At 34.4% G+C, this 25154-nt stretch overlaps 1 protein-coding gene across 1 annotated transcript; it reads left to right on the forward strand.

Moving 5' to 3' along the window:
- The first annotated feature begins 19964 nt into the window (after window positions 1-19964).
- On the forward strand, window positions 19965-20261 carry LOC143603934 (auxin-responsive protein SAUR21-like). Its single transcript, XM_077080581.1, has one exon. It carries the CDS (start codon window positions 19965-19967, stop codon window positions 20259-20261), a length of 297 nt encoding a protein of 98 aa, XP_076936696.1.
- The last annotated feature ends 4893 nt before the right edge of the window (window positions 20262-25154 follow it).

A 25154-nucleotide genomic window follows, 5' to 3' on the forward strand; every position in this document is an offset into this window, starting at 1 on the left:
ATGACTTTGTAGCCTTTTGTTCTACTCTTTTAACGCGCTAGAATCATTACAAGCCAACGTACTATCACTTTCCAAAGGGTCGGATCAAATTCTTAATTGAAAATTTTAAAATACCGACTCCCTCTATGAAGGAGCTCCCTCTTAACGGGACTTGATTTTTGTTTTACTAAACATAAATTTACAATCTTTTTGGTGAGTTAAAGTTAACTCATTTTCTCCCTCTAAAATTGTGATATATTTGAAAAATATTTACAGTTTTAAAACCTAAAAGGTAAGATTTACTCAAAATAAATCACGCCCAATGACTCAACGAGAAACAAAAATCAAGAATGACTAAAAGCTTTGGTAAAGAGATCTGCAAAGTTATAGTCAGTATGAACCCTTTTTATGTCGACAAGCTTACGATCATAACAATCACGAATAAAGTGTATTCGGATGTCAATGTGCTTAGTCTTTGAGTGCTGGACTAGGTTTTTAACAATAGCAACGGCCGCCTCATTATCACATTTGATTGTGGATCCATAGAAATTCAAACCGTAATCCAGCTGCTGATGCTGGATCCAAATCACTTGAGAGCAGCAGCTGGATGTAGCAATCTACTCGACTTCTGCTGTGGAGGTGGACACGGTCACTTGTTTCTTGCACTGCCATGAGATCAACCGATCTCCCAGGAATTGACATCCACCAGATGTTGATTTTCTGTCCAAGTTGCATCCCCCATAATCACTGTCGGTGTAAGCATGAAGTTCCAAGGGAGACTCCTTTGGATACCAAATACCCAAACGTGGTCTACCCTTCAAGTATCTGAAAATACGCTTGAAAGCCGTCATGTGGCATTCTCTCTGGTCAGACTGATATCTGGCACACTGAAAAACAGGGAACATGATGTCCGGTCTACATCAGGGATACAATCATTGACCTGTACAGGTGTTGATCGACTGGTTTTCCCGATGGATCAGGAGCTAGAACAGGTCGCGTGGCGATTGGTGTCATGAAAGATGATAAGTCCTTGAAACCAAATTTCTGAACAATGTCTTGAACGTGCTTTTCTTGGTGAATCAAAGTCCCGTCCTTCTTTTGCTCAACTTGTAAGCCCAGGAAGAAAGTCATCTCCCCTAAGGAACTCATCTCAAATCCCTGTTGCATAACCTTAGAGAACTCCTTGCACAGATCCTCATTCGTGGACCCGAAGATGATGTCATCGACATAAACTTGTACCAAAATCAAATCACCGTTGACCTTCTTGACAAAGAGAGTTTGATCGACGATTCCTCTCTTGTAACCATTCTTCACTAAATGATCAGCCAGTGTGGCATACCATGCACGAGGTGCTTGGTGAAGACCATAAAGTGCTTTGTCAAGGCGGTAAACATGATCAGGATGAGTTGGATCTTCAAAGCCTGGAGGTTGACTAACATAGATTTCTTCTTTTACTTCCCCGTACAAGAAAGCAGTCTTCACGTCCATTTGATACACTTTGAAGTTCATGTACGAGGCGTATGCCAGAAAGATGTGAATTGCTTCTAGTCTGGCTACTGGTGCATAGACTTCATCGTAATCAAGACCTTCACGTTGCCAAAAACCTTGAACAACAAGCCGGGATTTATTTCTAATGATCACCCCCTTGTCATCCTTTTTATTTCGGAACACCTATTCGTTCCGATGGGCCTTTTATTTTCTGGTTTCTTCACTAGCCTCCAAACATTTAGCTTCTGGAACTGTAATAGCTCTTCTTGCATGGCTTCTACCCAGGAATTATCTTTCAGTGCAACTTTGTAGTCCTTGGGTTCCACCTGTGAAATAAAACAAGCAAAAAGACATCTGTTAATGGTACCAGAGGTTCTGCTTGTTTGGATGCCAGCGGACGGATCACCAATGATGTTCTCAGTCGGATGTCGACGACGAATTGGTAATTGTGGAATTTGCTCGACATGCTCGACTGGTGTTGCTTCCAGTTGAATGGTCAGGCTCTCTATGGGATAGAAGACAGTGGTCGTAGGAACAGAAGCACTTGGTTGAGGATTAGTTTCATCTTCTTGCGGTTCGACCAACTGTTCTGGAGCAATGGGACCTTCCCATAGGTTGTCGTAGAATGGGACAACTACTGCTGGAACAGAGGTAGTGTTGGTGTCATCTGAAGCATCATTTGGACTTGGTTCAACCTAAGCATTTGATGCATTCACCTCCATTGCAGATCCTTGATTGTCTTCTTCTGAGGGAGGTGTGGGGACAGATTCCACCACACTTGGTTCTGCAGGAGGTGGCTCTGCTTGATCGATTTGAACATTTTGATTGTTGTCGGCTGACACATATGAATTAGAATCTGAATCAGTCATGTCTTCAACAACAGGCATTTCTGTGGTGTCTATAGAGGGCTGTACATCGTTGACCGGGGCTGGTTGATTAGCCACGGGTTGTAGATTAAGTTTAGGTGCAGCAGCAGCTATGTCAACATATCCAAGATCTTTCAAAACAGCATGCATCAGGATAGAGTGATCATCAGCAGGTTGAACAGGTGGAGAAACAACAGGGGAAACCATTGGTGCAGCTGGAGTCATGTACATTCCACGAAACTGCTTGAATAATCCTTCATAATCAAACATCCAGTCCGGACCATTGTGTAGCATCAGTAGGGTTCAATTCTTGCCAATCAATGTTGAAAGACTCCAAGATTACCCTAGTTTTCTTGTTGTAGACCCGATAAGCACATTTGTCAGCAGCATAACCAACAAAATAGCACTCATCCGCCTTTTCAGCAAACTTAGAGGTCGTTCCGGCATTTGTTTGGAGTATGGTACATGGACATCCAAACGTTCTGAAGAAATTTACCCTTGGCTTCGTTCCATAGAAGACTTCATACGGAGTCTTGTTCAGTCTTTTGTTCAGAAGCACACGATTTTGGGTAAAGCAAGCAGCGTTGACAGCTTCACCCCAGAAAATCAATGGTAGTTTGGAATATGAGAGCATTGTTCTAGTAGCTTTCACCAAAGTACAGTTTCTTCTTTCAGCCACCCCATTTTGTTTGGGAGTGTAAGGTGCGCTGAGTTGATGAATAATTCCCCTGTTGTGACAGAATTCATTTACCACCTTGTTGCAAAACTCTGTGCCATTGTCACTTCTGATACACTTCACCTTCTTGTCAGTTTGATTCTCAACCAACACAATAAACCTGAGCAAAAACTGCGACATCTCGTCCTTGTGCCCTAATAGAAATGTCCAACTGAAACGCGAAAAGTCATCAGTAATAACCAGACAATAGGCTTTTCGACGTATTGCCATTGGTTGAATTGGACCGAAAAGATCCATGTGCAACAACTGAAGAGTGGAATTTACCAAATTGACAGTTTTGGGTCTATGTGGGAGTTTGTGCTGTTTGTATTTAGAGCAAGATAAACATTTTTTAGCAAAGTAAAAAGATTTTACTGGTAAACCCCTCACATGGTCATCTTTAACCAACTTATTCAAGTTCTTAAAGTTGACGTGACCCAAACGTCGATGCCATAAGGATGAATCATTCTCCGAGGCTTTAGACATCAAGCAAGAGGCAGAACGCATGGAATAATTGCTTCTCATGTCCAGAGTGTAGGCATCATTGTTCCTCGGAGTACGCATCATAATCCACTCTTCAGGGAATTTAAAACATGGTTTCAAAATGAGGCATTCATTTTCTGTAAATGGGGAAGAGAATTTCTTATCATAGATCTGAGAGACGCTGAGCAGGTTATGGTTTAGCTGTTCCACCAGATTGACTTCATCGAATGTCAGTACCATTCGAGACCTTCCCTTGTTTTGTTATCTCTCCTCCAATGTCACCGGAAAAAGAATCGTAACCACCGTTGAATGGTTTGATGTCGAATAACAGTGACTCGTCTCCTGTCATGTGTCGGGTGCAGCCACTGTCTAAGTACCAAATACTGTTGATAGGCAGTCCAGGCTGACCCTACACACACGAAGAACCAGTTAGTGGAGGGTTCCCCGAGACACTCTTGTCTCGAGAAAGTTAAACACAAAATCACCAAGTTTAATTTTATGATTTCTGAAAATATAATCCTTTGGTGAATCAGAATCTGAAAAGCAATCCCTCAAGGAACTTGAATTATGAATTCCTCGGTTTTGAGACGGTGTTCTGGATTGCCTTCATTTTGGTTTAGGCTTAACCAAAAAATCCTCTTGATTAGCCTTGGTGAAAACCTTTGAAGGGTTCTTGGGCTTTTCAGCTTCAGACCCCTTTGCTAACCTTTTTCTTTCTCTTTGGGTTAGCCAAAATGGTTTCTTTGGTTTTTCACTTCTTTTGGGTTTGAAATCCGGCTTACTGGCAGTGGAGTGAGTTTGGTTAGACATTTTCTTAGGTTTAGAGTCAACGTTAGGAAATGTCTGACCAAACTTACTGTTTAAATCCATTTGTTGTTTGTGCTAGTTCTTGCAATGTCTCGCAAGATGAGACGGATTTCCACAAACAAAGCAACATTTTCTTTTGATGCAATTATAGATATCTTGATCACTGAGATATGTGGGATAAGGTGATGTGGTTGGGTTAACATGTCTGTAACCTGTATCTGTTTGATAATGATGAACATTTGAAAATTTTGAAGCAAAATAATTTGAATGCCTAGGTTTCTGTTGAGAAAAATAATAGGCATTATCACACTTATTATAATATTAAGAACTATTGTTGTAAATTGTATTTTGAGAAAAAGAGGTTTTCTTTGGTGGCACATATTTACAGGAAGTGCTAGGTTGTTCACTTACAAGTCTTGATTTCTCTTTAGTTAAGTTCTCAAAATGATGATCAGTTGATGAACAACTAGGACTTTTCTTTTCATCAACCTTAGCTTCGATTGTTTCATCAAAAATAGTCTCACATTCTGAATCAGATGAAGAACATTCACTTTCATTACAAGCACTTGTAAAATTGTCATCACTAGATGATTTACAAAATACATCCTTTGATCTAGACATTAAATTTCCTAACATTGATTCACACACTTTATTACAGACAGGATTGTTAATCGTTTTTGTTAGACCCACACAAGATACAAAACGGGGTTCTAACTCTCCTTTTGGTTAACCTTCCCACAATCACCACTTACATCACCTGCTACACAAGACACTTTGACGTTAGACTTATCAGATGATGGAATTTGAGCTTTTGATGGAGAGGCAGCAGAAACAAATTTTACTGGTTTTGGTAGTTTAGCAATACCATAGGTCATCTCTTCATCAGGAGAAGTATTATAGCTCAAATGGGGTAGGCAAGTGTAATTATCATTCATTGGTGGAGGCACCGCTGAATAATCATAACCTAGCCCCGTTTTGACTTTAGTACTTCTCTAAACTTCAATAAGATAATCTAATTGTTCAGATGATGCTTCAAATCTTTCAACTTGTTTTTCTTTTTCCCTTTTGTCAGAAACTTCAAGTTTTAACTTTTCAATTTCATCTTTTAATTTATTTATTATGTCCTTGTAATAGATGACATTGTGCTCTCCTTGAAAAATTTTAAGCTTAAGATTTGCAACATCATCGTGATGTGTTTTAATCTTTTCAACATATATCTTGTCAGCCTTTACATATTCAGCATTTAGTTTACGAAGCTTTGCATTTTCTTTCAAAACTTCAACCTGAAGATATCTATAATATGTAACTTTATTCACGCAAGCTTGAGAGCAAAGATTTTTATTTACCTCATCAGAAGGTGATTCCTCAGAACTTGCAGCAGTGGATGAGGATGCTCCTTCGTTTGTTGTGAAGGCCATGCCTGCCATGTTGAAAGGGTTCTGCAGCTCTTGAAATTGATCATCCCAATCCACACCAACTTGGACCTCTGATTGGGAGACAAGGGCCTTTGAGTTTGAGCTTGAGTTGCCCTTGTGTGGATGACCTTCGATTCTTTGAGATGAGCTGCTTGGCTTCTGCACCTCATGCCTCTTTCCTGCAGCCTTGCTGTTCTCTTCCTCTGTCACCTCAGTTACACGAATATCATTGGCAGGTTTTGATGGATTCGTGCATTCTCGAGAAAAATGACCCATTTCACCACAATTGTAGCATCGTAGCTTTGACTTATCGAACCCGATCCTTTTTCTGTCAGAATCATTGAAGCTATCCTTCCCATACGTCTTCATGAAGTTTGTGGCTCTTTGCATAGCCATTGCCATTTGATATTTGATATCCATCTTTTCAATATCCTTCTGGTTGATATCTCTCAAATCTCCAGCTTCAAACTGTAGTGGCAACAAATTTCCTTACATCAATTCTTCGTGACTTGACAGAAAAGCATGAACTATTGCAATGTTTGAGTCGTTCAGCAAGGGAAGAGCTTCACAGTAACTTGAAGGTTTGCTTGGTTGATTTTTTGAGGATGAGGAAATCCCTTGAGCTTTTAATGCTTGGGCAACCGCACTGTCAACTGCCTTCTGAAATGAACTTGTACTTGACGAGTCTGATGGATTGCTGGTTGAGATGAAAGTAGTTGGTTGTGAAGGCACACTCTGGGGGTACTTAGGAGTGGTCACGGGATAAACATTCTGTTGAGTCTTGCTTATGAAAGCAGTTGGCATTAAGGAAGCAGTGCTCACTCCAGCTTGATTCAGAGAACTTAAATGATTGTTCGTTCTCATCTTCTCATCCATTTCAAATGACTTGATGGTGGATATCAAATCAGTGTTTAACATCATATTTAGATTAGTAGTTCTCTTGATTGTGACTGTATTGGTACTCCAGCTATATGGCAATGAATTCATCAACTTGTGGTTGACCTCAGCATTTGCAATGTTGACACTTGCAGCCCTAATTCTCACCATCAACTTCTCAAATCTCTTAACCAAATCCAAAACAGCTTCACCATGACGATGATTAAACATATTGAACTCTTCCTTTAATAGGGCCTTCTTGTTTTCCCTGATTTCAGCATTGCCCACAACTTTCTCAACAAGTGCTTCCCACAGACCCTTAGCACTTGTGTGTTCACGAAGAGTTTCAGTGATCTCATTTGAAAGGCAAATAGCTAAAATGAGATAGGCTATCTTGTCTTGTGCTAACAGGTCCCTGTCAGCTTGATCATAGTTTTCAGGAGTCTTAAGTTGTTCCCCAGCATCAATGCGAGTTACGGGAACATGAGGACCTTGTTCAAAACATCTCATCAAATCAGTCTCAGTCAATGAAATATAGTTCATGAATCTCCATTTGAAGTCCGCAAAGTTATCATCTAAGGTCATATACTTTGGTGGCTTTGTAGGTGTTCCCACTTGGTTTTACAACAACAAATACCCCTTCAACAGCTCAGAGTCCGTGCTTGTCATGATTTCAGTAGTCTCAAACACTTAGCAACCTTTAAACAGCTAAAGAATCAAGACAGACAACTTTTTCCTGCGTAAAAGTGTCTCAAGCGAAGCGAAAAGGAACAGTGATGCGAAGCGAAAAATGAGAGAGGCGAAAAAGTATGCGAAGCAAAAAAACTAAGCGAAGAGAAAAAGTGAAGCGAAGCGAAAAAATAAACAATTAAGCGAAGCGAAAAAGTTCTATGCGAAGCGAAAAAGTTTCCAAGAGAAGCGAAAAAGTTTCAAGCGAAGCGAAACGGGTTCAAGCGAAGCGAACTTGCTTCATGAGAAGCAAAAAATTCTTTGATGCGAAAAAGTTTAGTTTTCTAGAAGCAATCTTTCTTGGGATCTGTTCCACCTAACTTGTCAGTACAAGGTCAAAGGTAGGTACACTGATTTAGATGCCATGAGAAGCGAAAACATTAACTTAACAATTTTAACAATCTTCAATCAACCCGTAACACCAAAATTTACCACTTCTGAGCCTAAACCGTTTAGGTCTAGAACTTGAACACTTGCTATCGTTACCAAGAACACATTTTTATGAAGATTTTGCTGATTCTTTTTGTATTTTTTCTTGTTTTTGTGGTATTTGTGAACTTTTCTTGCAAGAACACTTGTTTTCTTCTTCTCAAGATCAAAACCCAAGGTTGTGATCCAAAAACCCTCAACTAGTGAGCCGAAGCTCTGATACCAATTGTAGGTCCCAACGTGGGTGGATCTAACAATGGTCTTGGATCAACCGAGCTTAGTGCTAGCGGAAATCACACTAAGCCACCTAAGCGGTCTCGGATCTTGAGATATTATTTTCTAGTGGTTTGAGTGAGAGAGAGAGAGGGCCGAAAGAAATAAGATAGAGAATTTGCAAAATGGTTTTCTATTTGTTATCAACTATCAACCTTTTTCTCATGGCATGCTTCTCTATTTATACTATTTATAGAGAAGCATGCATGAGAAACATATTACATCAAATGCCCAATGGGCTTCTTTACACTTTTTCCCTTGGGCCTATACAAGCAAAACAAACAACTAGAGCCCAAAATACATAAATACAATACAAAAGACTAAACTACCAAAATAGGACTAACAGTACATGCATATAGTTGACCTATGAGACATTGCAGAGTGGGACTTGCTTGAAGCCACCAGTTTTATACTAAGTTCACACGTTTTAACAAAGAACAGCTGCAGTTAGAAATGACAAGATTGAGAAGAAATCAAGAATTTGAACAGAAGAATGCAAAAGACAACCATTGAAGAATATATTTTAGTTTCTTTTAATGTTCATTTTTGATGTATTTTTTTTACTTTTGATATGTAATGTCCATGTGGCAGAATTTAAAAATTTGTAATCATTTCCTTTTAATAAATGTAATTTACTATTTTCACGGATTTGATGTGTATTTTGTTAAGTGTAAGTAATCCAGGTATGTTTGGTGCCTCTGAGCTTGTTTCAATCTAGGGGGAGATTGTTAGCTCTAAAGGAAAGATTGAAATATTCTCAACCTCCCTAGATTCGTCTACGTATGGAACTCAAGCAAGCTCAAATACTCCGAGCAAGGTTTTTACTTCCTCGAGTAAGATATCCTATCCGAGTAGGATAATCTTCAAGAAATCTTCTAAGTGTTAGTTTCGAGCAAGCTACACTTCTTCGAGCAAGGTTAGTTCTTCTATCAAGCATGGATTACTACCGAGCAAACCTTTGATTATACTTAGCTTAAATGAGTTCACAAGCAACTTAGTGGGTCGAGAAAGGTATTTAATGATGAAGAATCTCAAGTATGCTGGTAGGGAGTTTGTGGAAATTTATCTAAGTGTTAATCCAAGCATGATTGGCCTCGAGCATGTCTACAGTACCTAAGTATACATAGAGTGTTCAAATAAAACTAAGTATAGACTGAAGAGTTTTAAGCAATAACTTGTTTGCTCGTAGGATCTTTCCGAGCATAGTTTGGAATGATTATGAAGATGAAGCTTGCTTGAGAGGAATATTTTCACTGGAAAATATTCTAAGTATAAGTCTACTCGAAGTAATGTTCTAAGCACACTCAAGGATTACAAGGTCTTAGGAGCCCTGCTCGACAAAGAAAATGTCTGATCGAAGACCTACTTTACACTTGTAATAATTTTTAGAATGTTTTGTAATGATTAGTGTTTCTAGAAGGAATATCAGACGACGAATCCTGTTAGATCCGTAGAAAACATTACTATAGAGGGGAGGAGGGGTAGAGGACGACCGAAATTGACTTGGGATGAGAGGATTAGGCATGATTTGATAGACCTAAACCTCTCCGAGGACTTGGTTGAGGATAGGAATTCGTGGAGAAGTAGAATTAAAGTTAACGATTTTTAGAGAGAATTGAATACCTTAGGGCTTAGACTTAACTTATTTAGGTCACATACCATAATGGTATTTCCCTTACATATATTATTATTATTATTATAATTATTATTAGCTTTTATATAGCTGTTAAACTGTGATCTTATTATTAATATTATTATAATTAGTAGTAGTTTTTATATAACTGTTAAACTTTGATTTCCTTTATTTTGCTTCATACACATGTACTTAGAGCCGAGGGTCTCTCCGGAAGCCACCTCTTTATTCCTTTGGATAGAGGTACGGTGTGCCTACATCCCACCCTCCCCAGACCCTACTTATAGCTCTGCTGTCGGTGGGATTTTACTGGGCATGATTGATTGATTGAGAAGGAATATCATGTTTCCTATAAATAGAATCGTTAGGTCACATTGATGAGACACCTCTTTAACACCTTTTCCTGAATATTATTGACAGCCTCACCTGACATTTTATTCCTTCTAAAACCCCAAGTTTCCGTGTATCATCCTGAATATTAATGATAATGGAAATATTTTGAGATTAATATATTTTTGTTCTTAAGTCACTTAATATATTTAGTAACTCGCTGTTTGTGGTTGATTCTGCCAGCCACATTCTAGGGTCTTCATAATTTGTGTTTCGTGCGTCCTTGTCCGATATTGTTATTGTAATAAAAAAATCCGATCATGACATACTATGAGGATGTGGATGTGGATGAGATACCAAACAACCATACAACTGTAACACATAATTACTTAGCATTTAACAACTAATCGAGTAGTATCACAAATATGAAATTACTAGAATTGAGTTTGATAACATTCTTGAGTTAACAAATAAAAATTAGGTTTTTGTGCACGCATAAAGCCCCCAAAAAATATGAAAAATGGGGAATGTGATTACTTGCCTTAGAGTAGTAGGCGAGTTAAATAAGATCAGGATGTGGAAATAAGTGAGCTGAGCCAACACAAGAAAATAACCCTAAAATTTTTATAGATGATAATTAATTAAAAACGAGCATTTAGAAACTCGAATGTTGTGAAAACTTCGTACGATTCTCACAGTATGATAAAAACAAGATTTAAGCGAGCTGAGACGGGTCAAAATCCGAACAATGAATTCGGGTTCGGGTTCTGATCCATCACATGTAAAACATGAAAACAAAACTAAAACTCTTCTGGATTGAAAGCTAATTTTAATCAGAAAGTATAGAAATTAAATATTCCCAATCATAGTTATTTAAGAACCCTAACGAGCCAAAACGAAATTGAACCATTAAATCGTCTCAATCGATGAAATTGACCAAGGGCTTTTGTTTAAATATCAAAATGAGCATTTTTTTATGTTCAACACTTACTCAGAAAGTAGATTGAATGAATAAAACTGGAGAAGTCAAACTTGAGGACCTATGAGAAGTCAAACTATCAAGAACTTGAGCAATTGTTCACCAAAATCGTAATTGAGAGTATAGTTTCGATGAGCAGAATAGTAATATGGTTAAAAGAGTCTAAATCATATAGAGGGGTCGGTTAAATTTGTTTAATTGAAGAGATTTGGTAAATATTTTGATTGTGGCATAAAATGAATGCAAATCATTCTAAATCGACCAACTTATGCAATAAGTTAAGGGGAAGAGGGAAATCGTCCACATACATCCCTTGGAGATTACTGCAAAAGATTGGGCCGAATGGGGATCAAACGGCATCTATTGGAGATGCAAAAATTCTCCCACCGACAGCTCTGTCGGTCGCGTACACGAGGGGCTGGATCTTCCCATGTCGCGTAGCGCGACGGTCAAGGAATTTCCGAATTTCCTTGTTCTTCGCAATACACGACGAAGCAAGGCTTTGCCCGTCGCGTAGCACAACGAGGAGGAAAATTCAAGATTTTCATTTTTTGACATTTTTAACCCTCGGACATCGATTAGACGCGATTTTAGGCCAAAATAAGCGATTTTAAGGTTTGATCGATTATTACCCATGACATATAAACATAAAAAACTCTAAACACAAGTAAATACTCAATAAATGCGATTTTTGTTATTGAGAATGACCCGAATAACAAACTCGGGTCAGGTTTACAAATAAAATTCAAATACGAAAACCAAAATGTTACTGTTTGTGCTCCAATTCGTTGGTTATTTGTGAAGATAAAAGACGTTCCAGATATCTATAATATTCTTGTTGGTGATACATATTACTCGTTTACTCTTTTGTTTTTAATTCCATATATTTGAAGATTGTTAGTTCCGTACATATGACGGTTTTTGTATGCCTCTAGTTTGATCTAGAGAAGATTTTCTATTACTATATTACTGGTGATAATGAATTTGAAGCGACTCTACTATTCCCGTGGTTGATACTCTTAATTTTTAGAGGTTTTTCATACTAAAATTTTTATGTCCATTTTTACATGTAAAATACCCTATTTGTTCTCATTGGTTCATTCGGGTCGGAGAAAAGTTTAGCCAAACACAGATTAATTACGCATTATTTGTATCTCGTTTGTGGCTAAATTTTCGTTTTTACCCAAAACAATTATCATGTAAATGATTTTAAGGCAACAATGTAATACTTTGTTTATGTAATGTCGTATAACAATATATTGGTAGCAATTAACTTGCAATGTTCATATTGTGTTTCAAGACTACTGTAATACTTTGCCTTTAAGGAATTAGACTTAATGTATGCGATTATTTAGGCTATCAGGTGTGGACCTTGTTTTGCCGCCGGATTGATGACATGGCCGGCGGTGCCGGCGGCGAACACCGCCCCACTGTTGACGGGGCTGCCCAGCGGTAAAATTATTGTAGAGAATTTGCCGATCAAAATGCCGCTCATCTTCTCTCATTTAAAGCTTCTGCTTTTCTTTATCCTTTTTATAACAAAAATTTTAAGATTGAAAAATTTTAAAATTGGAAAAGATATAGGAAAGATTGTTTGATGAAGATTGATGGTGAAAGAGTACACGGGGAGAGAGAGAGAGAGTACAGGGAAAACAAAGTTATAAATTATTATTATTATTATTATTAAAGTCTTTTATCCTTATTATTATTATTATTAAAAAAAATAAAAGTCTGCTTCCTTTTATCCATATTATTATTATTATTAAAAAATAAAAGTCTTTTACACTAATGTTATAAATTTGGTTTTAGTTATATTAAACTAATTATATATATATTAATATTATTATTTTATTTGAAAAAGAAAAACAGTGGTAAATTGGTAACCATTTCCTTAATATTATAGAAGGAAGTGAAGAAGAGTGAGATATGATCTGACGCTGATGTGACTTTATGAAGTAAAAAGCAAAATGATATCCACACCCATTATTCTTGTATCTCAATCATTCATTATTTTTACAGATTAAAGTATTATATAATTTACTTCAAAGGTTGTCGGTTATTATTTGCAATTTCCAATGATTGGCTAAAAGTCGTGAAGCTTCTTCCAAGTGGGAAATGTGATGTAAGCTGTGAACAAATGTGAATTCATCATAAGTAAAGTCACAACCTGGTTTTTGACAGAAATTTTCCATGGCTCACAAGAATTCAAATGGTGGATTCTTTAGGTGCCGTCACTATAAAGATATAATATTATATACTAATAACTATGACCAAACCCATGTGAAGTAATAGTCGTACAACTGCGCAAGAAATCACACTTCCCGTTTAATTAGTTATAAAATTCTAGCTTGATTCTTCCAGTGTTATTTTATTGCTTCTTAAATCTTAATTAAGTAAAGAAATATCAATATGTTTGAATTACAAACAAGTTAACGATTATGTTTATTACAAGAAATAAAATTATTCAAATTAAATGAATTTAAAACAGATAAGCCTGAGCGTCCAAGACGATTGTGTCAATAGTGGCACAATCTTCCTAAATACTTCATGACAATAGTCTTGGTCATGGGAGAAATAAAAAAAGGGAAGTTATCTTCAATGGCAAATCTGAAAGAAAATTTTCAGAAGTATCCTAATTTTTTTTTTAAACTACTTGTAATCTAGTTTGGCAAAGAGTTTATAGTTAATTCATCAATATGGTTTTTTAAGGTTGGAAGTGGTGCAAACGATAGTTGATGTCTAATTTTGCAAATAATTAATAGTTAATCTATCATTTTGAAAGCTGTACCCTGGGAAAAAAAATGTGGACACCAAGATTCGAAGCTGGGTAAGTAAGGTCCAAGGGATCTGTAGTGATGCTTGATAGCCACTCTAACCCTTCAAGATGGTGTTATTAAATTGCTAAACATAATATACATACTGTTCTCCCCCTCAAGGCTACATAAATCTGCCCCTAGTTATCCTGTTGGTGATCAGGTATATAAGGCTATCATTGTCGTGCCTCGTTAGGATCTTCCCATGCGTGAAGTCGTCAAATTCAATATATGTTCAATTGTCAATATTAAATTGACAGATCGATACAAGATTTTTAATTATATGTGGAGTGTAAAGGGCATAGTTAAGGTGTAATGCTTTTGAGGTGGTGGCGGGGGTAGGATGCTATTACCTATGGCCAAAAGTGGAATTCGATGGGCCTTATCGACAACTATAGAATTGACAAAACTAGATACAATGAAATTAGTTAAGTTTACCTTGGTCACGGGTGATGTATGAGGTCGCACCACAATCCATGTGCCATTGTCGATTGTACATATACGTGTTCATAACTGTAAGGCCAAAAATGTGACTTGCGATATCAAAAAGGCGAACATGTTAAATATATTTTGGTTAATCAAATAGGTAATGTCGGTGAGCAATCCGGATCTGAGACGAGAGCTTCGATGCACACATTTAACTTTAAGGAGAAAACTTCTAGAATGTTAGGCTATTATGTTTAGCTACATATAAGATTTCATTATCTCTATTTAGTGTGTCTTTTTATGGTGTAAATCGCCCACCCAAGGAGAGCTCCCTTTGGGTTGGCCCGTTCGTTCAATATTGATGTGGTCGAAATTATATATATTTCTAGACAATGTTGCCTACATTTTAAATTGTTTTTGAGTTAGTTTTTATTTAATATTACTCTTAATTGGTTCATATTTAGATTTTAAAGATTTCATGAAACAATGAGCTATATTGGAGTGTTTTCATTTAACTTAGATCAACGAGTGAAACTTTAAATATAAACTTTATATTATAATTATTATCCAGTTCTTTTAATTATATAATAATAAGTTGGAAGGACACTAAGAAGTTATACACCTAAACTAGTTAATTGATATTTGGGGTTTAAATTGATCGAATTTCATTAATGATCAAAATACTATGTGATCTTTTATTGTTTTTCACGTAACAATCCGAGTGAATAATTGTTTTGATTTTAAGAGCATGATATGCTAGAAAGAATTATTCATATAACTCGAAATTGAATTTACATGTATCCAGACTTCTTTTAAACGTACAGAGAGTGTTGTTGTAGGCCCATAAAACTAATTGCTGAATTTGTTAGGCCTGCGTTCAACAAAAATTGAAGAGAGGAATGAATTTAAAAAGAGGTGGACCGAAATAAAAACCCTACGGGAGAATTAGACAGTTTTTGAGTTTTTTCCAAACTATTGTTGGTGAAAAAAGTATTTATCATTTTAGTGTTACAAGAAAACTATTTATCAAACTAGTGTTTTTCATTTATTTTATATTCATCTTTATTTTTAAATTTTTTTATTGGAGTCTTTTAATTTTTTTTTAGTTAATCGATTATTTATTTTTATAACATAATTCTTAGATATATTTTTATTCATCAATCCAGTATCTTCTTTTTTTTATATATTTTCTTATCAATCACCTTTTCTTTTCTTTCTTTCTTCTTTTTTTTCTGTATTTTCACTAATTATTATAATTTTTTCTTCTTATTTTGTTTTTTATCTACTATTGTCAAATATAAAAACAAATAAATCATCTAAATAAATTCAAAATGAAATAAGAAACATAAAAAGATAACCAAATATTAAAACTTAACCTGCTACGAGCGACTGTCTCTATATCAAATATAAACGAAAATATGAAATTCAAATAAAGTCGAGTCGCTACCGAATAATTATTGAACACAGATAAAAAGGCAAAAATGCCAAATAAAGTTGAGTCGCTACCGATCTCTACAACTATAAAAAATTAAAAAAAATGTGTAAAATAAACTGAATCTGCTACACTGAACATATTTAAAACGAAAAGAATCCAGAAACTTGGTAAAACCCAGAAATCGGTAAAACCTGGGAATTGTTGCAATTATTCACGAAATCGATCAGTATCGGCTAGGTTGTTACGGTAGTGAAACTAAATCCAAAAAATAAATTCATATAATGATCATAATGTAAACAAAAAAATAACAACAGAAATTGGTAAAACGCGGGCGTTGGTAAAACTCAGGCATAGCGACAACTATTCAACACGAATTCCATCAGTACCGGTTAGGTTCATTACCGTACCGGAACTTAACCCAAAAATAAATTCGTAAATGAACATATTTAAAACAAAAAAATAACATAATTTGGTAAAACCCAGGCGTTGTGGTGATTATTCGACGTGGATTTGATCGGTATCGGTTAGGTTCGTCAAAATCTCAAAACTAAACCTAAAAAATAAAATTCGTAAAATGAATATATTTAAACAAAAGAAAAAAATAAATATATTTGAAAACAATTAAAAAAAGAAATACAAAGAATAGCAACGAGATAGAAAAAAGATAAGAAAAGATTTGTTGATAAAACAAAAAAAAAGGTTAACTAATGTAAAAAAAAAAAAAAAAACTCTAATATGATGATTTAATAATAAAAGGTGAATACAAAATAAAGGAAAACACTAGTTTGGTAAATAGTTTTCATAGAACACCAAAGTGGTAAATACTTTTTCCACCAACACTAGTTTTGGAAAAAAATTCGCATCATTAGTATTATATATTTTTTTGGAGTGAAAAACTGGATGCACAACAAATCAACAGGGGTCACGGCTGGGTTTTGGGGCCGCCCCTATTGAACCGAAGAGGAAAAAGAACAGGGAAGAAGCAAGCACGTAAAGAGAGGTGCTCGGGTTTAATATCCACTCACATAAACATTATTTTCAGGTTCTATTTTAGTCTATTTATTATCAATTCAATTATTGAACCAGTTTATTTTGTTTCATTCTTGAGCATGTGTGGCTAAATAATTAAACTACCTAGGTTTTTTATGAATACTTTGTGATTTGCGGATATTATCTTGTTTTTCGGTCTTTATTGTTGGGTTAATGCCAGAGTGAAGAATCTTTTTATAATTGATCTGATGTGCATGCGTACTTGGTTTTGATTTATTATTGATCTTTGTTTCGTATGCTTCTTGTTGAATGTCTTTCAGTTATAGTTTCATGTTTAGTAGCTCAGTGTGTGTTTGTGATTATTATATGGTTTATCTAGACTTAGTAATCCATAGGAACATTGGTTAGTGATTTGTTAAGGCTATATATTCTACTTATCTATAGACTGAGAGGTAATAGATAATTGGGTTGTCCTTATTGAGATTAGGTGTTTAGGCAAGAACGCTCTGACAGGAGGTTTTCATAGATTTCCCTAATTTCATTGCAATCTGTGTTTAATCAATTGTTCTTAGGTTACCCCTTGCACTTTAGGGTGTATTGAGATAGCGAGACTGATAGGTAATCTGTCTTTTAGGGTACTTTAGCATTGTTGGAGAGTCTGATAGGTAATCTGACCAATCGGTAAGTTTAAACGTCCCTTAGGATTTCCTTTTTGTCAGACCCGGAGAATGATCCGGATCCACTAGGTTATCTAAGGGTGTCGTATTTTAAGATCCTGGTTCCGCAATAGTTTCCATAGCCAAGAAAGATCCAAGATTCACAAGTAGGATTCTAAACCTAGGTAGTGATTCTCCTATCTTTGAGTTCGTCTAGGTCAGAGAGTTGAAGTGTGTTAGTGTCGCGGTCGATGTCGATGTCGGTGTCAATTTTTAGTTTAATCAGTCAATCGTTTAATCTATAAAATCATTAAGTTTTAAGTTAGAGTCTAGTTTAGGAGTCACTAGTGTCCTTTGGGTTTGATTTTCGGACTTCATTAGGCTTTACTATAGTCGATATGTGCACTTGCCTGCCTAGTGGTCTACCATTAGGAGAGTCTAGGTCTATAAATTTAAAACTAGAGTGTCTAGATTAGGTTAAGTTTTTATAGACCACTTTTAGCACGTCAAATATGTTACATCTTTTATTACCTATTACGAGATCGTTTTTATTATCCGTTTGTGATTTATTCGATCATTTGATTTCGCGCATCCGTCTTGATCGTTTATCAAGAGCAAATCCGCCCGTTTATGTTAGATCGGGTATTGGGAGACCTACTATAGTCACGAAATTATTGCTAAAGTCAAATGGGTCGAGGCATCGTATTGGGTTAAATTCATGATATATTGCTAAAAACACATGTTTTCCCCTATATAGTTTGTATCTATTTGACTAGTCTTAATTTGTATTTATTTAGAATTTGTATACTACTATCACAATTTTGTGTTGTAGGGTCTCAAAATTAAAAGGTGTTGAAAAGAGCAAGAAATGAAGTTAAAACGAGCTAACACCGAGAACCAAAGCGTTAAAGAAGTGAACCGAAGCAACCAGCATGCAAAACGAGGAACTTGGGGTAAGCCACGTCACGTGGCCAGCTTATCCAAGAAAGCCGCACGACACGCGCGTGGTTATTGGGACCGACTTTGTGTTTTGATACGCCATGTCACGCGGGCTGATCAACTTTGCTATTCGCGCGACGCGAAGAGCCCAAAATTCCATAAAGTTTCGACAGTCTAACGAGTTTATGGCCTTAATCTCCAATCTAATGATAATTATCAAAACCCTAACATAACTTACGAACCAGCAGCCACCAAGGGCGAAATTTAAAGCCAGTATTACATATTCTAGAGTTCTTGGAGGCTAGGAATCATTCGGTGAATAGCTTATCAAGGAATATCAAAGATTCACGAGTTTTGTCACTCTAATTACTTCGTTCTTTATCATAATTAGATGTTCACCATGAATTCTGGCTCCGTCATTATGAGCACCATAATATAATAAATATAATTCAAGATAAAGAATTTTATTTGATAATATCTTAAATATATATAAACGAAACATTTAAAAACTTTTTGGTTGCTCTCTATCTTCTCTCAAGTCACCAGATTACTTTATTTGTAAATTGAGGTTTCTCATGCATTTGACCCGAATTCACGGGTATGGGTCCCACCAAACCTAGATAGCCTTAAACAAGTTATAACATCTCATTAAATAAAAAACTAATCTCACCAAATATTTGATATGAAAATTCTATAAAACATGGATATACTAAAAATTAATATCCGATTTTTTTAAAAAAATATATTATTTATAATTAAGAAACAATTTTATAGTAAAAAAAAATAAGCGGGTCATGAATTTCATCAAACACAAATAACTTTTAAACCGGGTTATAGCATCTCATTTTTTTGTGAAAATCTTTCATTGTCAAACCCTAAGTATATTATTAACTTCCTTATAATAAATAAAATTAAAATATACAAAAAATATATAAATATTATAAATGAATAATGTAAAACAACCTCTGTAATATGGGGGATGAAACCTAATGTATAAATATATAGATATAGATGCATTATTGTGTTGTTAATATTAATATGGATTCATTTGGGACTCGTACCATTTCTTACCTATTTTTGGGGGTATATTGGTTTCTTTGATAAAAGAAAAATTTGTTAATCAACTTGAAGCAATGCTTTCATAACCGGACCGAACATCATCGGACGGCCAACCGGTCTAACTGGTCGGATCGACAGAACAACTTTGGTAAAAAATGACGGGTAGGGCTGGGAAAATGTTTTTTAAAAAAAGATAATTTTTTTTCATAGTAAACCAGTTCAACTAGTCAGGTTTTCGGTTCCAACCAGCCAAATCAGTTCGGACCGGCTGATTCTCTGGAGCTGAACGGACTACATCGAACTGGACCGGTCAGTGTACTGAATCCCGGTCAGCCCGGTCCGACCGACTGGTCCGGTCAGCAACATTCACTTCAAGTATTGAATTAAGAAATAGCCAAGTCAAACTAATCAAGATTATTAAGACGTGCACCGTACATCAATATCATAAATGGCGCCATTTTAAAAATCAAGAAAGAGCCATGTTATGTTTTCACATGGAAGGCTACACATACTTTAACCAAGTTCTTTATATATTTCCACCTTTAATTTGGCATCCAATGCCAACACACTATAAATACAAGCATGACACAGTTACAACCCAACTTCTAAAAGAAAAAACAGTATCCTTGTCAATTTTTCTCGTCATGGCCATCATTCGGTTTCCTTCTTTGGGTAGCAAAACGAAAAACTTCAGCAAATTGCAAGGAGTTTGTAACCGAAACAAGTTGGATGTACCCAAAGGTTATCTGGCTGTCTATGTTGGCGAAATTCAGAAAACTCGATTTGTGATTCCTTTATCTTTTCTTGAACATCCTCTATTTCGAGATTTGCTTCGTCGGTCTGAGGAGGAGTTTGGATTTGACCATCCTATGGGAGGTCTGACTATTCGTTGCGAAGAAGATGTGTTCACTGATCTAATATCCAGATTGCCTGCTTCATGACACAAAATACTGTAGTTGAAAAAGTTTTGAAAAAAGACTGGAAGTTTTCCACACCGTTTTGAGAGAGAGAATTTAAACCATGTAAAAATCCCCAGCTAACACTTTATTTATTTTGTTATATGGGGCTTCCGAATTTGGCATGTAGGTGTTTATGATATCATAATAACATGTTGAAAGAATATAGTTGTATTCCAATTTTTGGAGCTAGACCATTTCACTAATCTCCTACTTACAAATTTTACATCATATATAGTGTGTATTTCAGTTCATGCATATATGCATTGTATTAATAAGTTGATGTCAACATTAATAAAGATATACCCTAATGAATGCATACGCAAATTAGGCCGTCTTAGTGTAACATGCACAATAAAAAATTTACCACGGATTAACTTCAAGGGACAGTGCACAAGATTACCCTCTAGCAAAGGCATCAACTTTGAATCTTGATTTTACTGGTTTAATGTCTAACTTCCCTCTTGAAGGCCACCAATTGAACTTTACTTGATCCCATGTATTGACGATTCTCTAGTACCATTCAATCATGGTTAAAGAATGAAGAAGATTAACATTATGTAAGATATGTTACTTTGAAACATTTATAGATGAAACCTTACATTTGAATCTTGATTTTAATAATCAACGCATTCCTTAATTTAATTAAATCCTTTTTGATCTTTTTCTTCAAAGAATAATTCAGTATTAGTGGTTAAATTCATCAAAATACGAATCATAAGCTATTGTATTGTATTTTTAAATAAAGCTTCTGGAGGTATTATCCACTCTTCAGGGCCCCTAACAAATCATTCAATAGAAATCTAAAGAGGAAAAATGGGCGTTGCTTATACGCCCACAATTGGATTCAAACTTCAAGGTCTAACTCATGAGACAAGTAGCAGACGAGTAACTTCATAGACGATTTCATACTACATATGTATATAGTATTATAGTGGCCCTCAAGGCACAGGATCGATCGAACACTTTAATATTGTAAAAGAAAACTGCCTCAAAAACTTATTACAATAATTCTCTATTGATCATTCCTCTAAAACCTCTAACCAGGACCTATCTTTATAATCTAAGGTTATGGGGTATACTCTAATCCCTTTTAACTCCACATATGCTCTACATAACTCATTTTTCTCTCTTTCACTCTATCTCATCCAAAAAAAATGGTTTAATCCATTTAACTCATCTGACTCCTACTGAAATAACATATCAATTAGTAATTAATACATTTTCTTTCTTTTAACCCATTAAAAGCATAATCCATAGACCATTTTAACAAGCTTAACACTAATAGGGAATGGCTTAATGCATGTTTAAAGTGTCATGTCATGTTAACACTAGTGGGTGTTAGAGTACACCCCATGGCCTAACACTAACTTAGCTACCAAGACATTACTATATTAATCATATTACAATTAGGAAACTAAACCAACTTGACCAACTTGTCAACTTAGGTCCTTCCAAATTCACCAACTTGTGAACCCGGCCCGGAATCACCAACAGTCCCTAGTGCTAGTTAATTTTGTCATGAAGAAAGCTCTCATAACTTTCCTTACACACACACACACACAGGTAAAAGATCCAATACAATAATCCTTTATCATACATTACGTACGCGACTACCTACACCCTTCAATGCCAAAAAACGTGCCAGCCCTGAACTTCATTGTCGTCGTCGTCTCCCCGCCTAGGGTTGAAATTCATCATCGCCATTCAAGATTTGAACCAATTCTCCACGCAATCGTCCTGTTTTCCATATCAACTTATGTTTCTGTGATGTTCAATTCGCGCCTCAATCATTAGAATGGTAAACGATATGTTAACCTTTTGAAATTGATCCATAAAATCACATAACATGATCTCAAAATCATCAACTTATGTCCAATTAATCATCAATTCTTCCAAACAAACACATCTGGATCATAAATTGATCAACTTTTGACGTTTGAGTGATAGGTTTTAACCTTGAATGTATCAGATTTTAAGTCTGAACGCTTTAGGTTTTAATCATGAACATTTTAGGTTTAACCCTGAACTTTGTAGGCTTTAACCTTGAACGTTTTAGGTTTTAATCGTGAATGTTTTAGATTTAAACCGTGAAAAATATCAAGTTTTAAGCTTGCCCGTTTTAGGTTTTAACCATGAACATTTAAGGGTTTAACCTTGAAAGTTTTAAGGTTTGAAATTTGACTTGAACGTTTTAGTTTTTTTTAAACATGAACGTATTCGCGCACCTCATGTGTGTTACGCAATTATTGTACGTTAACTCACCCATATATATATATAGGGAGAGGATCAAGAGAGAACTCTTTAAAAAGAGAACTAAAGAACTAATAAAGAAATATTTTTAATTTAAAAAGTATTATTTTTAAATTTTTTTCTTCTACCATCCTTCTTATATATCGTTCTTTTTCAACAGAAAAAATATAAAAATAAAAACTATTTATAAAAAAACTTGTTGTAGTGCACATATGCAATACATCGATTTTTTTATTGCATATGCACAATAATGTGTTTTATATGTGCAAAAGTGCTAAATAACATGTATGCAACTCTTTGTATTGTATATGTACAATAGTGCTATATTATACGTAAAAATTAAAAAAAAATCGATATAGTGCATATGTTCATTAGTGTTATATTACATATATGCAATAGTGTGTATTGCATACAAGAAATAATGTGTAATGTATAATTCAATTGTGCTATATTATATGCGATAAAACACTACTATATATAAACAATCCACATTATTGCACATATGCACTACAACGATAGTTTTTTTATGAACAATATTAACTTACAAGAAGGATGAAGGGGGGAAAAATTGCAAAATATTTTTCAATTTTTGTAAGTTAAAAAAAATAAAAAATAATTCTTTATCAGTTCTCTAGTTCTCTCTAGATCCCACATCTCTTTCTCTCTCTCTCTCTCTCTCTATATATATATATATATAATTAATGAATATAATTATAAAACTCTTAAATTATTTAAGAACTTGAAGTAACTCTTAATAACTAACGTGCTTTATAAAACTTTTTGTATATTCATGTTATTCGATTGTAGTTTTATCACTTTTTATATCTATCTTTATGATTAAAATTATGAAAATTAGTTTTTACACAAATGTAAACTTGTGATTTACATATGTAATTAAAAATTAATTTTAGAAATACGATAACACTACTTTTTAACAATAATAATATATATATAAATTTCAAAAAAAATAATTTGTTGTTAACAGTTCTCAAAGTTCGTAAGTTTTTTAGAATTTTGTAATGAAACTAACCTTATGATATATATATGGTTAAGTGGATAAGTGATATTAATTATGTGAGAAGTGTAAGAAGTTAATCTTGACCATTGGTTATGTTTGATATATGGTTATTAATTAAAATGGCAAAAGTGTATATTTTATGTTTTACATTTAGTTCATTTTAAAACAAAAAGGTAATTTAGTATTTTATAGTGTACGAGCTATGTTAGAAAACGTTTCTTTCTAGTTAAGATTCCCAATTTTTTTTGCCTAATTTTTATACTTACTTAATTGTCTTAGATTTTTTAAAATGTATTTAGATTTCAATTATTTGTTTCAAATTTTGTTTTTTATAAAGTTTTGGTTAAATTATGTTGGGTTACAAATGATTTCAATTATTCAATGCTTTAAGTAATTTTATATAATCATATATGGGTAAACATGTGTGGGGGTTTTGTTGTATACGGATACTATCCTACACGAACCGGATAAAGCCCTACACTTAATTGGTAAATATGTGTGTGGGCAAACTCATAAAATGTAGGATTTAAGACATGTGTTGTGACTTTTAACGAAAATATCAAAGGAATCTTCAACACATTACAAATATGTATATCGTAACTGGATTTATTAACCTACATAGAAGAAACATTTTTTTTCCTACACAACCACCCGTCATACACACACCTTTTTAACATCCTACATAGTCTTTACAAAAAACTAATAACTCCATTTGGATTTAACAACCAAAATATGTAAAGAAAGTTTTAGTTGTGTAGGCTACTAAAAGTTTGTGTAGGTATATTGTAATATAGTTCACCAAATACATATTCATTGTTTAGTTTCTTAAAATTTAATGTAGGTATATATTAATTTGCTTCTTCAAATACATATAAATTATGTAGGTTTTTAAAAAGTTGTGTAGGTATATGTGATATGTTATTTTATTGTTATTTTCATATGTAGGCAGTTTTTTTGTTAAATGTAGGTGAATGCCTTTACATCGGTTGTTTCTATTTATTGCACTTTGTCAATCTTATAATCATGTAAGCGATGAAATACATATATATATATATATATATATGTATATATTTAGTACATGATAGATACAAAATTATAAAGAAAAAAAACTCTTCACAAAATTGAAAAAATGGATGTGAATTTTAAATATTATTATAATCTTACGCATCATTAAAACACACATATAAATGGATATGCAATTTCAATGTGTTTACTGTTTTGAAAAGAAAAGGTCGGTATTGCATATTTTATATATAAATTTTTTATTACATATATAAATCACAAATTTACATATATGTAAAATTTATGTAATAGCTAACTTACATATATATGAAAAAAAATGTAGATATGTGTAAAAACTAATTTTCATAATTTTAATCGTAATATAGATATATAAAATGATAAAACTACAATCAAATGATATTAACATATAAAAGTTTTTATAAAAACGTTAGTTATCAAGAGTTTATTCAAGTTTTTTAAATAATTTTAGGTTGCGGGTGCTCTTGCACAAAAGAATCCTTATAGACATGTGTAAAAACTAATTTCATAATTTTAATCGTAATATAGATATAAAAGATGATAAAACTACAATCAAATAACATTAA

Source organism: Bidens hawaiensis, unplaced genomic scaffold (assembly GCF_021521415.1).
Source record: "Bidens hawaiensis isolate Kalapana, Puna unplaced genomic scaffold, B.hawaiensis_p1.1 tig00063375_1, whole genome shotgun sequence".
NCBI classification, from domain to species: Eukaryota; Viridiplantae; Streptophyta; class Magnoliopsida; order Asterales; family Asteraceae; genus Bidens; species Bidens hawaiensis.